Source organism: Actinia tenebrosa, unplaced genomic scaffold (assembly GCF_029948245.1).
Source record: "Actinia tenebrosa isolate PJP-AT-01 unplaced genomic scaffold, QUT_ActTen_1.0 PGA_scaffold8__29_contigs__length_14323225, whole genome shotgun sequence".
Classification (NCBI taxonomy): domain Eukaryota; kingdom Metazoa; phylum Cnidaria; class Anthozoa; order Actiniaria; family Actiniidae; genus Actinia; species Actinia tenebrosa.
In genome coordinates this window covers 8835859-8853086 of record NW_028292585.1, presented here as the reverse complement: position 1 = coordinate 8853086, position 17228 = coordinate 8835859, and the positions used below count along the sequence as shown (strand labels likewise).

The 17228-nt window shown below is 35.8% G+C and overlaps 1 protein-coding gene across 5 annotated transcripts in view; it reads left to right on the top strand.

Annotated features, from left to right (window-relative positions):
* LOC116296090 (galanin receptor type 1) overlaps nucleotides 1–14552 on the top strand; it is a 31068-nt gene extending 16516 nt beyond the window's left edge. For 4 of the 5 annotated variants that reach the window (XM_031704047.2, XM_031704048.2, XM_031704045.2 and 1 more), the window contains exons 3-4: nucleotides 2905–3029; nucleotides 12477–14552. In XM_031704047.2, coding sequence (XP_031559907.2) covers nucleotides 12612–13760 — 1149 coding nt within the window. In that variant the 5' untranslated portion in view covers nucleotides 2905–3029; nucleotides 12477–12611 and the 3' untranslated portion in view covers nucleotides 13761–14552. Of the gene's footprint in view, nucleotides 1–2904; nucleotides 3030–12233; nucleotides 12378–12476 lie in introns of those variants that run through there. The other variant, XM_031704052.2, reaches the window with a different exon arrangement.
* The last annotated feature ends 2676 nt before the right edge of the window (nucleotides 14553–17228 follow it).

Below are 17228 nucleotides of genomic sequence, written 5' to 3'. Positions count from 1 at the left end.
GTACCTTAATGGCATCGGGATTTAATATTTATTAAATCGGGTAATTGAATCGGCTATAGTGTCTAATGGTTTTGTTACATATTGTGTTATTTTGTCATTTATATCTTTGAAGAACAAAAATATCAGGGTCTGTCAATGTGCTTTACCATGAAAGTTATGACGAGACAATATTACATAGGATACTGATTGCAATCCACTTCTCAGTGGTTCATTCTCGCGGACCGCCAGACCGCAGACGGCCAGATCGCATCCCCAACCCTAAACAAACACGATAAAAGAAGACCTTTTTTACTAACATCATCATTAAACCTTATGATTCAAAGCATTCTTCACTAATCAAATTTTCAAAAATCAACAAGATCAACTGTTCTCAACAGTTGGCCTATCCCGCGGCATATATCTTCGCGAGAATGAGTTCCAAGCCGGTATGGACCCAGTATTTTCTCCTGGGGACTAGGTAAGCCTTTCCTTGATTTTTGTTACAGAATTCTACCCTTCTATAAGTGCAAGTGGCCGCACCCGATTACTCGATATTCCTGTTGTTGTGGAGTTTTTGAGTATATACCCTCACAAGTTCCAATCCGTCACGGAACCAGTTTTTTTTTTTTTTGTTTGTTTGCTTTCCCGTCAAATAAGCACATCGCTTCCCTCGATTCCCGTTACAGAATTCTACACTTCTCAGTATAAGTGTGAGTAGCGCTTTATTCATTCGCTATTTCTGTTGTTGTGAAGTTTATGTAAAATCCGACACTTGAAACTCAAACAAGATGATGAATATGAATTTAATGGTGATGAGAGTTCGTATAATACATATATCTCAAGACCAACGCTGCGCAGATGGACTGAAGTACGGATGGTCATATAAAATAACGTTTCCTATAACATAAAGTTGAATAATGATATAGCTTTTTTTAACAGATTTGACTTCAGTTTGCTTAAAAGCTAATGAATGTAAACCAAAAAGAATGTACTAGATTGAAAAATGACTTGAAAGGATAGAATGAAAGCTATTTATCTTGGCCATTTAGTCCGATATGGAAGAACTTAGCTATCTAAAATAATGTAAAGCCGGAGAAATCTTGGTGTTGAAACGGCAAAATTCGCAGTCTAATCAGGGCTGTAGCGACCATTTAGATAGTGCATTTAGACATTTATGAAGAAACGGAAAACGCTTTCTCCAATCTTTCCCTTTTTTAATTAGGGGAAATGGTTCGGACGAGGGGGAAAAGCGTTTTGTTAAAACCTGGCCAACCGTACTGATGGCCACATCATAGCTCACAAACTACAACGGCTATATTTAATCACTGTCAATAATTTATGGTCTTTTTCAATTCGCTGGGGGACTATTCTTTTAAGAAAGAAGGGCAGTCAGTGTGGAGCTGAGTGCCGTATTTTGGGTGAGGGAGAGGGGGGAGGAGAATTGTAGGACAAGGCGAGAGGACGACAAAAGGGTGATTTCTTTTTCTTTTTTCTTCTATAACCCACAAAAGCTAGCAAAAGATTGAACTTATTAAAAATGGGTATCAAAATGCACGCAAAAATACTGTTCTTTCATTTCGAGAGGAAACTAAAAAAGCTACAACTAAAATCTCGGCTAATAAGATTTTTATCGATGATACCGGAGATTATGGCAAAATAACCTTAGTCGACACGTCAATAAGCCTCAGTGATGGACATACTCAGGGCTAATAATCCTAAAGATGCTATAACAAACACCAATTGGGAAACCCGTCTGCGAGCACTTAAGGTACCCAGGCACAAAGAAACAAAATTCCGGTTTTATATTTACGAAAAATAGGATGCTTAATCCTTGACTCCTTAACGTCTTTTTTTAAATAGTATGAAACAGAATAGAAACATAAAGGCACTGTTTTGCAGTCAATCTGCCCCTCTATCAGCTGAGTACTGACAAAAACTGAGATTCGCTCTCAGAACTTTTAAAACTGCTGTAATAAAATGCAATAAATGAACTTGAAATGTTTTGTTCTCGTCTTTTTGTAAAATAAGGAAAAATCCACTTTGAATTACTTAAAATAGGGAAGAATGTTTTGACTTTTGGGTACTTAGAAGCTTCATAACGTGATATATTTTCTTTGGAGTAGTAATTAAAAGGTATTGGAGATACAAGAGATTTGTTTTGCTTTAACACATGAATTGTTTTACACAATAACAACCCCTGGAGCTGCTAACTGTGTTATTCTTTCTCTTTTAATCTTTCCACTCGAGTTTCGAGTGAACTATTTATTTAGTATCGGTGAAGAATAAAACTTTGAACTTAAAGGGAATTACATTTATAGATGATAAATGAAATGTTTGTATATGTGTGTAAATTGTTAATGCACCTGTGTCAAAGTCTGTCTGCTAAATAAACAAAAGGAAAAGATGATGAATTTATTTTAGTTTTAATTCAGTTCAACTTCATTTTGTCCTTCGAGTTTCACTTTAGTTTCCTCTGACGTTCGTCGATCTATGTCTGTGATTGGCTTAAAGTTGTGAAGTTCAAGATCCAATAGGAATTGCTATTAAACCCGTCTTATTGTTCAAGTTGCTTTTAATTCATTACTCTAAGTGCTATTTATTTGAAAGAGTTTCTTTTTGCACGAGGCAAATGGTGTCAACACATATATTGTGTCTTGATTGTCAATTACAAACTTGAATCGTATACAAAGCTACGCTGGAGCTGTACTTTAGTACATTATCCTTCCCGTCTTGCATCTTATTTGAGGGGGAAATATAAACTCGAAACCTGAAAGACTTCCTAAAAATCGTTAGGGAAGTTGGAAGGAAGCTTGTTATCTTTGTGGATGGAAAGTTCTAAAGTTCTAAAGCCTTTAACAACGTCTTCCGCTTGTCATCAATCCCGTCATGCCATCTTGGTTTAACATCCTCTGCTCTCTCAAATAGGTGATCAACCTGAGACTTTGCAACAAAGGGTTGCTGGACGGACATCCGAGTGAAATAGATCTGCTGGTAGGAGTAACAAGTCATTATTTAAGAAGAAATTTGCTACGAATACACCACAACAAAAGGTGAGATGTGTTTGTGTCACGATGTTAAGTAAACTAAATCTCCTAGCTTTTATGTTTTTTATTTGTAATGCTGTTTCATTCATCGATAGTACATACATTCAATGTTAGTAAACACTTAGAGAAACCTAACAAACGAATGCGGTCATCTAGAGACCACAAAAACGACGAGTTAAGTGTTTAAATTTATCGGTTTCGTATACAATTTTTCACAACGCTGACACCATGGGAAATGTTTTTTCTGCAATCAGTAAAACGAAGAATTAATTTCCTACATTGACTTCGACTTCATATTGTTAATCCTTCACAGAGGAAGGATTTTAGTAGAATCTGCGTCTGCTGTTATTCGCATTAGACATAAATAAAAAAAACACATAAATGACGTCCAAGAAGAGATTAAAATTTGACAATTTGTAAACCTCGTAAAAGAAGCAAAATTGCATTTGCTTAATGAGTGACTGGTCGTCTTTCATCCCGACTTAAAACATGGTAAAAATTATCCTCAGATACTCTGAGTACATAGATGCGGTTTATGAATCTGTCTAGGTGTTTCACTGACACCGAAAAAGTAAACCCCATTAATTAAACATTAAAAACAAAAAAGAAGAAAGGAATAGTCGAGTGATTCTAACGAAATGATAATTTTGAAAGCAAAGATATAATGACGTTCTGTGACCGAAACTCATTTCGGTGCATTGAGGCTGTTTCCATAAATCTTTTGAAGTTAAAAACATATCAAAATAAAAACGGTTCTTTGCTTTGTAAGCGTTTGTTGGCAAAATTGAATGATTGGTTGAATTACGACCCTTAGAGCAAAACACTTTTGCAAAGATCATTAATTTTTCACTAGACAAAATGTTAAATACTGAAAAGTTTATTCCTACGTAGTAATAGCAAAAAACTGGAATGATTCAAGAAAGAAAACACAAATAATAAGCTTCTAGTTTTAGCAATTAAGGCTCAAAATGTCATATGCAACATGACCTTGATCTCTTAGGCATTTCGCACATTGCATGCGCAAAGAATGTTCAACATCTGCCTGTAATAGCATCATTCGACAAACTTGGACAACCACACACACGTTTCGATTCTCATACTAAAATTGTTTTAGTATCTTGCTTGCAGTGACTTATTTTTGGACACGCCACTTCCAGCTATTAACATCACAATCAAAATCTAAAACTTTTTTTCTAAAATTCTTTTCTAAAATTTTTTTTGCTCATTTAGATTTTGCATTTTCGCTATAGCAATATTGCATAGTAGATTTTAAAGCTAAAACAAACAAAAACGACAAACAAAAACAAAAAATTCAACATTTCTGAACATCAGCTATTGACTCTCTGCTTCTAGTATTGAACATCTTATAAGCTGTGACGTATTTCAGGGTTCAACTTCTCACAAAAACCCGCGCTAAGATGAAGCGAAAAAATTCTTCTCAGTGTTTACTTTCCACCGTCTAAAAAAAAAAATTAAAACTCTGGACACAAGGTCCTATCATAGAAAATTTTTTATAGAACTACCGCTTTTCGTTTCGAATACGGAAGAGGCTTCTCTGCACGTTTGACGTCATACTTAAAAGCCCTATAAAATTACTTGCTTTCCGTTACCTAGTAACAATAACAATGACGTTTTTCGACTGAGCGTTCCTGCAAGATTTCGCCCCAAAGATATGAATAAATTATTGGATACAACAAAACTGCCAATTGCTATTCAAAGTAAAGATTATTATTTCGGTGAAGGCCGTGAAAACCAATTAACAATACGTTATTAAAGTTACCTGCCATGGTTATAAGAACCTTTATGCAATAGAACGGCTCGCTCGTGTTAAGCTTGTCTTCTGTCAGGGGTATTCTATTATATTAGGAATACTTGAAAGATTGACCAGTGAAAATGTTTATACTCAATATTTAGAATATTTATTACTCTTTAATAAATATGTTTGCTACTAATAACTTTATTAATTTATTTTTAATGTTATTAATTAATATATGTTGTAGTTGTAGTAGTTGTAGTAGTAATAATATAATAATATTAATGATGAAGATGATGATAATAATAATAACTATTATCATTATTATTATTATTATTATTATTATTATCATTCAATCATTGGATGGTTATCATGAATTACTGATATCTATAAATTTCGATTGAAAATGGGCCATATACAATAACGAAATAACAAAAGATAGCAGCCATGTTCAATGATATAACAAAGCAAAGTACTGGGGGCGGTAACTCATAAATATTCCTTGCTAGATTTTCCTTGTTCTCCGTCTACACGAGCACATTAGAGATCAAGTTAGTTGCCTTGACAACTTTGACAAGGAAAAACGTGCACCTTTTTTCATGGGAAGAACGACGGCTTAGATCGAGTTGAGAGCGACGCAGGTTCAATTCCTGGCTCAATGTCGTATGTTCGTAGAGTTGCTTGTTGGTTCTCTCCTGTACCTCGAGTCGGGTTTTTCTCGGCCAGTTCTCCGGTTTTTGTCTTCCTCCGCAAAAGTCAACTTCTAAATTCCAATTAGACCAACGGAGAGAAGATCTCATCTGTGTCACTGTTAATCCCCTATTATCATATTATTATATCATTATATCATTATCTACATGAGCATATACAACGTGTCAAGCAAAACGTGCTCGTATAAATCTGATGCAGCTTAGAATTTTTTTCACCTCATCGGAGAGAGAGCAGCCGAAAGAGCGCGGTATGTTTTGCGGTGCTGAAGTTTTTTCCGACAAATTTGAAATGATAAACTTTATGACTAAAAATGTCCAATGATGAAGTTGAGTTTCGTTTCACATTCAAAGAAGTCCCGCCGATCAATACTGCATCAGACTGGGCGGCGACATAGCCTGTTTTATGGAAACCTTTGAACTTAAAACGAATAAACGTAATAGAATACAATACTTACTGTGCGATATTAGTTCATCATGTGGGGCTTTCCCGAAGTCAATCAGATTTATGTTTTGTGGAGGATTTTAGGAGCTGTATATTGGAGCACTAGTGGCAGACATTTTGGCTACAAAAATTTATGATAATAATAGTAATTTGTGTTTCGTACTCTAAAACATCAATGGTGGCTCCGTGGAAATTCAAATTCAATTCTTCGACTTTTAAATAAAAGTCCAGTTTTTTCTTCGCTCGATTTTACTTTATCTAGAACTTGAAAACTCTTAGAGTGTGCTTAGTGAAGCTGTAAAAATTAACCGCCCAAAAGGGTTCACGACACCATCTTTTTCTATTCTCCCCTCCCCCATTGACTAATTTGTCACACGCGCAAATACATCACCTTGCAATACCGCAATTACTCTTACAGCACTAAAATTTCGCGTCCTTAATACGATTGTGGCTTTTACATACGTAGGTATTAGATTGTTTGTGTATGCAATAAAGACGGGAGAATTGCGCATAGTTGTAGGGTTATAATTGCAGTAGTAGTGGAAAACTTTAGTCGAAGGTTGAGTTCCGAAAAAAATATTTTCTAAGCCAAAAAGGCATAGTTGGAATTTCAAGATTTCATTTTGTTGAGTTGCTGTGGTGCTGCAGAAGTGTGACATGGATCAAAGAGAAATTCGTAGGATTTCAATTGAAGGTAGGTGAATTCAAGTCGATCGTTAAGAGATAGAGTATGGTTATCTTACAGCGTCCTTTATTCCCCTTTCTCTATTGCAAGACTATTGCATCCAGCTGAACGAAAAAATGAGCGCTAAAAGAATCGTTGTTGTATTTCGAGTGGCCTTCGCTGAATTCTTAAAAGTCACATCTCTCTCGGAATTCGAGGAGATGAACGGCAAAGATTTTTTTTTTTAATTTTTATTACATCATGTATACTTCAACTTTATTTCTCTAAATGTTTTTAAAACGCGTGTTTTTCTAATTGTAAGAGATGTAGAGCTAGGACCGCTCGGCTAAGCATCGAAGCGTGCTGTGATTGGTCGGTTTCTATGCGCACCGGACACCTGGATGGTACTCTGTGCTAAAGGAAGAGTATCACTAAAGTCGTCCGAGATTCAATTCAGCTTGAACTAGGCTGGAATGATCTTTGAAGTTCTAATAATCACTGGTTAAGATTTCTTCTTTATATTCCGTAGAGAAAAATAAGATTTCTACGAATCTTTAAAGGTGTCAGTGACGTCATCTAATCAACACCAAACATCCTAGTACTCTCAGCGGTCTCACTTTTGCGAATCAATAAACTAATTACTGAGCATATCGGTCACTTCTGTTCAAACCAAAAGTCTATTATATTGGTACCGACATTTTCACCATTTCATTCTATTCAATACTGCCTTATCTATTTAATACAAAGCTAACAGGTTAGTCAGAATTAGTATTTGCAATTTTCCAACATTTGACTGTCGAGGATATGACATTCTGAAATTTGTATGAATTAAGGCCTGGACATGGCCTATCCGACGGATAAATCTTATCCATTGAATATATTTATTGGATAACAACGTCACTTTATCCATTGGATAAGATTTATTCGTTGAATGGCGCTATCCACTCTTCGTACAACCGGACCCCTGAGTCTGATTTGACTGTATTGCCTTGTACTACACTAACAGTTCACGCAGATACGACCATTCGCCTCGAAGGCCATGCTTTTTCCGTCCTTCGAGCGAGACACGAAGTAATTATGAATTTTATGATTTGCTCCAAATTCTGTTTGCTTTACATTTGAGTTCCCGAGAGCCTGAGCAGGTGAAATGTGATGCATCACCATCATTTGTTCTCTCATGTCTGGTTGTGAGTGCTTTATCAGTGCTTTACAATTTGCGCGCTCTAATCTGTTGTTTTCGTGTCCATGTTTTTTTCGGTCACTCGCAAGATTTTTTCGACCTCCTATTTTTCCCTCACGTTTTATTTTCTTTTTGTCTAATTTATGGTTCTGATGATCACGATAACATGATCGTGCCCTGGTCCGCGCTCGAGGATTACAGTTTCGAAACGGGGTCAAAATTTCTCTGTCCTTGAGTCCGTCTGTCTGTCTGTGCTGGAGTCCTCTCTATTAACTCAGTGCTGGCGCTCAAAGCTGTCTTCCCTTCCCTGCTAGCATAGTCTCCCTCGTTGACGATTCATCGCAGACAGAAATTTTCTCTGCCGAAATTCGCCAAAAGTTTGTCACGACAGCAAATCGTACGATTTCGCGCGCGGGGTGATTGGCTGTAACAAACAGCTATCCAGGTGAATCTATTATAACATAAGAAAAACTACTATAAATCAACAATTATAGCCTTCATACGTTAATGTTTATTCGGGTAAAATGTCAATGTATATCCTAATACTCGATACTGAATAAAAAAGTCTGTCTTTCTGTCTGTCTGGCTATCCAGCTTTCAATACGAAACTTAAAAGAATTTGAAACGAATTTAAAAAATTGACAAAATGATTACGTCAAAAACACAGAACAAAAAACTCTCACGATAGATTTTTTGGTCAGCTACGACTCTAGTTATATCCATAGTAGTGGTAACTTGCACTATTGGCGCTCGTCAGTAAAAATGTGCGAAGAAAAATACGATGTGGAACTAATGACTCGCAGACGCGACGATGTGACCAAGCATTATATAGAGCGTGCAAAATAGCTGGATTTTTTGCTTGACATTTATCGCAGGACGGATGCATGGCTGTCTTACCAGTCATCAACTAATGAACTAAGCACGCACGTTAAACACTTGATTCAGATATGTTTGTACCGAAGCTAGACTACAATGCAGCATGTTCGTTATCTCAGAAAAGGTCTATTCTCTTCTTGATATACTCGATATCGGACCTATCAAACTCCATGCATGAGCTGTGTTTTAAGGTCAGACAGCGTCGTGGTAGCCTCGTGCTTTTATATACACGTCTTTGACATCCAGTTGAGATGCATGCGTCTTTTACCGGTAATTCTTCAGTACTGAGGAATTCAAAGGATAGTTATCATACCTCCTTTTTTTACTTTGGAATCCAACACTCACTATAATAAGATCCCGCCTTTTCGCTTGAATGTTATCGTTTTATTTACCGACAGCGCTTGCGCAGATACATGAACGTTGAAAAACTTCTAACAAAAAAGCTTTTTCTCTTTACTGCCAAATGGATTACCTTCCTAGCTAGGATCCCCAGACAATCTCTTTCTCGTCCACGCCGCAGTTACTGATGTAAGACGTAATTATCTCACAGGTCGCGATGCATTAAGTCACATACGCGATAAGTTTGTAGCTGTTAGCTTTTAAATAAATTAATTAGCGTCATCACAAAAGATATTCCCTTATTATCAGCAAAACTTCACAAAGACCGCTTCGACGATTCATTCTATCGAAGCAGTTTTGGTACGTATTATACAATCGTATCATCAGGCCTTTTTGACATGAAGATTGATGGCCGTACGATTAGAAAAGTAAATCATTTACTTAACCGGGCTAATATGAAACAATTATCAACTACAATTTGATTATGAAGTAGATATAATAAGCGTTCAAAAAATGTTCTAATTTTTTTTCCCATTTGATGACATAAAAATATGAATAAAAGAGCTTTCTAATGCAGTACTGAGGTATATCATTCATTGAATCTAAACAATTATCTTTTACAACTTGATTATGAAGTAGACTTAATTTGCTTTGCAATAGAAATGTTCAATGAAATTTTTGGCCCTTTGTTGATAAAAATATGGGATAAAAGAGCTTTTTAATGAAGTAGATAACGAAAATAACACATTAATACAGGTTACATTTTGGTTGCAGTCTTTTTCTATGTCTATCAGACTATTCCAGTTATCGTAGAGCGGTAAAAGCTAGTATTTTCTATACTGAGCTAAAGACACAGATTTATGTTCACAGAAACACGCACACGTAACTTGCTATTTCAAAGTGCAGATTTTTTATGACTTTATAATGAAAAGTTTACCGCAAGGACGTGCCGTATCTATAAAAAATTCTGATAAGCTATTGCTCTGGAAATGCTGTAAGTGGATGACGTTATGTCCTTACGGTATTTTCACTGTGTGCATTGATTGTTCACATACTTTTCGCGCGCAAATGCGTTTACCATGTTTCCCCCTCAAGCTTCGCTTGGCGAAATTAGATTATTATAGAAGTTGGATTAGCAAATAAAAAGTTCTTGTCAGATCACCGCACCCACTGAGGAGTGAGGTGATAGCAAACTAGTGTAGCCTTCTTTCTTCAAAATATTTCTCGCGCGGCACAATCAATTGTTTTGTAGAAGAACTAAATGGATTGCTAGACGATTCTTGAAAATATTTACGAATACATACAAACATCTTGTAGCTTTTTGCTCGAATTTTATGATATGCGCAGAACAGATCGATGCGCACAAACAATGCCGACGAATGTCATAAATAGAAATGTAATTGTAATCACTCTGTCCACGTACGCTAATATAAACTTCGAAAGAGTTTTCGTGTCTTATCTCGACTTCACTCATAAGGCAATTATAAACTTTATTGATTTCAATTCCGGGCGTCCTTAAGATTTGAGGTCTTCAATCGTACAGATCTCTACCGCGGATGTTATAAACGCACGCACCACAATTTACTCTAAAAGTCCTCAGTACTCGTTGCGTTGTGTTTAGACGAACATTTTTAATAGCTAAGTTCAAACGTAAAAAAACGTGGCTGTCATAAGTAAAAATAAAAGACTCCCGCTCAATGATGACGTATTTATGTCTCGCGCACAGAAATTTATCATGCGTTGATTTTTTTCTTTTCTTGTAAATATTTTGTCTAACGAATTGTTCTTCCATATGCATGATGTAAGAGGCAAAATGCGAAGCATTGATTATAATCCAAACTACTTTTTGATACAAAGTGGGCAGTTTTCAGTATTAATAATTATGGTTACTTGGTTACCAAAGCATTTTTTCTTTGCTCACGTCTTTAATAGGCAAAAAAAAAAAAAAAAAAAAAAAAAAAAAAAAAAAAAAAAAAAGAAAAAAGAAAAAAGAAAAAAGGAATAACGATTAACGATTAAGTTTGTATCCATTCGTAGCTCAGTTGGTAAGAGCGTTGGTCTGTTGTGCGGGAGATCGTGGTTCAAGCCAACACTCAGGGTCTTCAATAACTGAGGAGAAGGTGCTGCCTTTGCAAACGGTTAGACCTTCACTGGCTCGAATGACCACAATTATTATTAATCCTACTTTAGACAATGCCACTATGACCCACAATGCACTTTGTTCTTGGAATGTACTATTCAGTATGCAGTATTCAATATTCAACCTTTTTTGAAATAGCTGTATCCATATGGAAAAGAGCGCTATATAAATACCATAATCATAATCATATCCAAACATCACCGTCACTTAAATGAGGAAAGCACAACCGCATTAAGGCATGAATTGATTATCCTTGATTCTTTAATAAGTGAATGTGTAAAATGAATCAAGGTTAACGAGATGAAATCTTCTCGGCTGAAGGAGACATATGAAATCCATAACGCTGACTGTTATCGGGGTAATGAAGGCATCGAAGATATCATTTTGATTCTGCGAAGAGAGTGCATTAATTCTTCCCATATTCGGCTTTTTGTGGTAGTATGGATTACCGACACTTTGACTACAGCGATAAATCGCGCCCTGCCCTAAACTGCCCATTTAATAGCCTCTGTCGGTTATCATTTACCTTTTCGTATTCTTTTTATCAAGCAGAAGTCATAGTTGCTACTCATGTGTTAGATATCATGTAATAACCATACCATTTGGCCAGCAATGTTTAAGTATCCTTGACCTTTGAACGTCAGTGTTTCTAGACTATTTATCGCCCAGACCTACTGGGATTAACAAAAACAAAAGATCTGTTAGGACAAATAGACTTAATTAAACTATTATTTTATATTTTTTGTAGATTTATGATGTGATGAAACGAATGTTTCCGTCAAGGAAATATTTCAAAAGACGTTTCGGTTGACAAACTATATTTGCTTTTTGTGTCTGGTTTGAGAGACGAAAGAACAGAGTATACAGATTAAATCTGGCTATACTTCAAGTGACTTGAAGATAAAATTTATAATTACAACTATATCCTGTGTGACCTTTGGTGTCTAAGACACGATATATCGATCCCTGCTAAGCTATAAAAACACAAACACTGTTAGGCTTACTGTTGTTTAAAATATGTGGTGAATCTCAAATGATCACGCCTTCATAAGGCAAGTCGAATCACGTTTTTTAACTATACAGCACTTTATATAGCCTAAGTAAATTTCCTTATTCAATTCCTTTTTCACGTGTATAAATAGGGGAATGAATTAGGTAGACGTTTCGATTACATTGATGGCCGGCTGCCTTCAACAGAATGATAATAATGAACGCAGCCACCAGTGCATTCTTTTAGAATGTTGGTGAAGGTACTGAGCTACTCTGCCGAAAGGTCTAGCTTTAGTTATTTATGCGCTCTTTGCTATTCTGTCACTTACAGTGTTTATTTTTGTTCTTCCATTACACAGAAGATAGTGAAGAGGCTTAGTACATCGTGGCCAAACAACTCGTGCCGTTAAGAGCAAGGAGCTGGGAGATACGACATAAAGTCAAGAGAAACCTTGAAGAAGAACAATTAGCCACCACGAGACGCGGGATTGAAAATGAATCTATCTCAGAACGGATCCATTGTCCCAAAGATTCCAGATTACTACAAAGAATCACTAGGACTAGTAATAACAAGACTGTCTTTTGAGACAGCCATAGCGTTGGCCGGTGTCGTAGGGAACATTTTAGTTTGTATCGTGATCGCTTCGAAACGCCTTCGAGGAAGAGCGTCCATGCATTATTATCTGTTGAACCTGGCGCTTGCAGACATTGGAGTGCTGACTGTCATCTTTCCAATTGCAGTAGTCAGAGAGAGAATCCCAGGATACTGGCCATTTGGTAGGATCGTCTGCCTTTATATCTACCCATTCGTAGACACTTTCTATGGGGCTTCCATATGGTTCATCACGTCGATTGCATTCCAGAGGTACAGAAAAATAGTAGTCAAAGGAAAAGGTATTCATGGGGAAAGTAGTTCGACAAGGCAGATCATCTGTAACCTTCTCTTGATCTGGCTAGTTTCTTTCCTCATCGCTTCATTTCCTCTTTTCTTCATCTTTACGTATTTTGAAGACACTGAAAACAATAAAATCCACTGTTGGCCCGCCTGGGAAAAAGCACCTCACAAATCCCTCAGCGCGACCTATACGGTCAGTCTAATTGTCTTCTCTTATGTTTTACCGTTGGCTGTCATCTCATGGACTTACGTCGGGATATGGCGGGAAATTCGTATGAGCAATTTGTTTCACCAAAGCCTTGACAGAGAAGCGGGCGGCTCCTCTAACAACAAGATTCACAAAAGACTGAATGAAAACGCTCGCGCCAAAAAGATCCTGACGCCTATCGTTGTCACCTTTGCAGTTACAATGCTGCCAGTCAGTGTATTTCGATTACTTGTTGTGTTCTGGAAACCTCTACCTTCCATTCATCATTTCTGGACTTTTTATAACACCATGGTCATCATGACGATAGCCAATTCTGCTGCCAACCCTATTATATACTCTGTTGTGAGTAGAGAATTCCGAAGTGCCTTCATTAAGTTGATCTTAAGAAGAGAACATTCCATACTATCAAGGCTACCTTCAAAAAGCGATGCTCACACCAAAGTCACCAACGATAAACGAAAGAGATCGTTTAATGTTGCAACGCCGTTCTCTCCAAAGACCTGGCCAGATGCTAAGCAACTCAAAGAAACAGTCCTTTAGACTATATATATATACCTATTTCAAAAAAGGTTGTCATCTTCAAAAGGCGATATAGGGAATAGGAGATAGGCGAAAAGCGATCCAAGAATAGCTGGAATGACTTGTGTTTCTGCTTCATATTTTCGTTAAGAACATGAACCTTAGTGTTGAGACTGATTCGATGTTCTTTGTATTCAAAGAAACCTTTTCCATGTCGAGAATGACCTATCGCCTATCGCCTTTGGCGAAGACAACGTTCTTTGGAATAGATGTACTTAACAGAGCATATTTATTCCGCAGAGAATGAATATAGTTCTAAAGTTGTCCTCCAAGCCAGGGGCAGCTTGTCCGTCTAGTAACCAGAAGAGCTTGAAAAATACGATGGCCAAAAATTTTACTATTACCGGCGTTTGCATTGCTAAGCGGCCACCCCAGACAAAAATCGCGACGTGCACTTTGCAATAGACTGCCGTCAATCAAACACGAAACTTTTGTTTTCAAGCTGCTTATTTTTAAATTTTGATTTCTAAAATGCCATTGATTGAAAATAAAGTTTATCTGAAAAAGGTGTTCCGAAGAATTGACAAATGTAAATTAAACTTTAGGCTGTAGCTACTGCGGAGAGAAAGTACTATTAGACGTCAATCAAGGATAAGTAAAGAGAGCAGCTTCTACAGCCATTCATTGAATAGAATGGAAAATTAATAATGGACAAATACTCTAATGGCCTAATGCATATGTAAATAGCTTGAAGTCGGGGGCTAAAACTCTTAATGATAAAATTAACTGAAATAAATTGTACTAACTTAAGAATTTAAAGTTTCGTAGGTCTACAGTCTACTGAGGTCTATTAAACTTGCTAATTTGTGAACATATATACAATTTCTTTCGTTTTTCACGGATATACGGTATGCACTCTACTCGCTTATTCAAGCGCTAAATAATACGACAAACTAAAGAATATACATTTGTAGAATTAGTCCACCAAAATAGAAAATTAAAAGAAAAAAAAAAAAAAATCGGGAAAAATTCGCAGTGTTTGAACTATTACTTGTTAAAATAGGAGTAGGTAGAATGTCTTGTTTGGGTAAAAAGATATCGACACACGCTGTTACTTCAGAGCTTTAATTAATTTTTTAAAAAGGTCCAAGCTCATTCAGCTCGTGCCATAAACATTGCTGATCACCGGTTCATACTACCTGTTTTATTATGTCCAGCTGATCGTGTTTCTTAAAAAATCAGGATAAATAATATTATATAATAGGATATTATTGTTATATGTTTATTTCAACTTCAGACATTTTTGCTACATGAAAACAGAATATTGCGGGCATGAATAGTCTAAGCAAATATCTGCATGACTGCGTGATTTTACAAAGATGATGATGATGATTGCCGCATATTTTGGGAAAGACAACGGGGACCGCATTCTTTGATATACGGGTATGTCACCTTAATGCGGACTCGTATAAATAGATAAGCCCAAAACAAGTGTACAAACTGCACGAAGATGAGAAGAAGCGAAAGTACGCATCCCGGGTCATAGAAGTCGAACAAGGCACACATCCCTGGTCTTTACCACCACAGAAGGTATGTCAGAGAAATGTCAGCGGTACCACTACAGACTGGCCGAGCTCATCTCTTCCAAGAAACGGGAGGACTACGCCACGACAATTGCATGGATAAGGACGAAGGTCTCCTTTGCCATCCTGCGGAGTGCCCTTGTTTGTCTGAGGGAATCAAGATCGATAAGGAGAAGAAAGGCAAACATACAGGAGAGCGACGGAGATGGAAAGAGGCGGAAAAGGCGCTTGCTGGACTGACCTGAGACTGACTATTTTTCATATTAAATAATTCACTTTTGTAATTAAGAATATTTATAAGATATATATATAGATTATTACATATTTAAAAAAAAAAAAAAATTTTTTTTAATATTAATTTTTTTTAATGAAATAGGCTTTATCGATTTCCTTTTTTAAATGTGTACGCAAATTATTATTATTATTATTATTATTATTATTATTATAAATAGATATATTAAAATATTCAATTATTATTATCATGGTGAACTTTATTGATAAAATCTCACTAAATGTATCAACATCTTTGCGGGCTTAGCCTAGGCAATGTGGACAAAGTTTACTATATAGTATTTACATTATTATGAAAGTAATAAATAAAAAAAATTAAATTATTATTATTATTATTATTATTATTATTATTATTATTATTATTATGGTGAACTTTATTAACATAATCTCACTAAATGTATCAACATCATTGCGGGCTTAGCCTAGGCAATGTGGACAAAGTATACTATATAGTATTTACATTATTATGAAAGTAATAGATAAAAAAAATTAAATTATTATTATTATTATTATTATGGCAAGTTTTATTTGTCTGTATATATCATGTTTACATTGACCAGCGGACTAAGTCTAGGCTGGTTAAGTTCATCATTTTTTTTTTCAATCCTTTCTTCAGCTTATGCATATTCATAAAACTTCTTGACTATATTAACGTTCTGGCTTAAAATCCATTTCTGACATCGTTCTATAAGAAAGTTCACTTCCTTGTCTGTATTTGTAATTGTTCTTAGGTCTTTTCTTAGCTGTTCGTGATGTCCTGCGAGAAAGTCAAACACTATGTTAATCTGATTTACACTTGAGCTTTTGCACTCTTTTTTGATGCCTGCACGTAGTTCCGTGTATTTTTCTTGTTTTTCAACAGTTCTCTCCGCAATCTTGCCAACTTGACAAACTGTGCCTTCAAATAGTGTCCAAGCATTAGTTTCTTTATCTTGTACAACTATGTCGGGTTTATTGGCACTGTTTTCTGGAGCTTTCTCAAGTTGAAAGGGTACATTCCAGTATATTTTTGCCTTTTCATTTTGAAGTACTGCTGATGGTAGACTTTGTTGGTACCATGGCTTTCCATTGTCGCTTTCCTGAAAGTTGTACTTTTCCAGCAAACAGTGGTATATTATTATTATTATTATTATTATTATTATTATTATTATTATTATTATTATGGTGAACTTTATTAATATAATCTCACTAAATGTATCAACATCATTGCGGGCTTAGCCTAGGCAATGTGGACTAAGTATACTATATAGTATTTACATTATCATAAAAGTAATGATGAAAAGGTAAATTAGAAAAGTAATAAATAAAAAATTGAAAAAAATAAAAAAGAATTTTCAATAATCTATAAAATGGGTATGATACAAAACAGAAAAAAATAAAGATAAAACATACTAAAAGTTATCAATTGAGGATATAGTACATGAAGTTAGATCAACTTTGAGTTCTTCAAAACTAAAATGAGTCTTTCTTAGAACTACAAACACATAAACGTTTAACAATTTCACAATTCTGTGAAATAATCCATTTTTGAGGTTCCTTCTACCAAAATCCATTCCTTGTTTTTCTTGTCATGCACACTTCTAATGTCAGGTCTGTTTGCTCCGTCTTTTGGGGC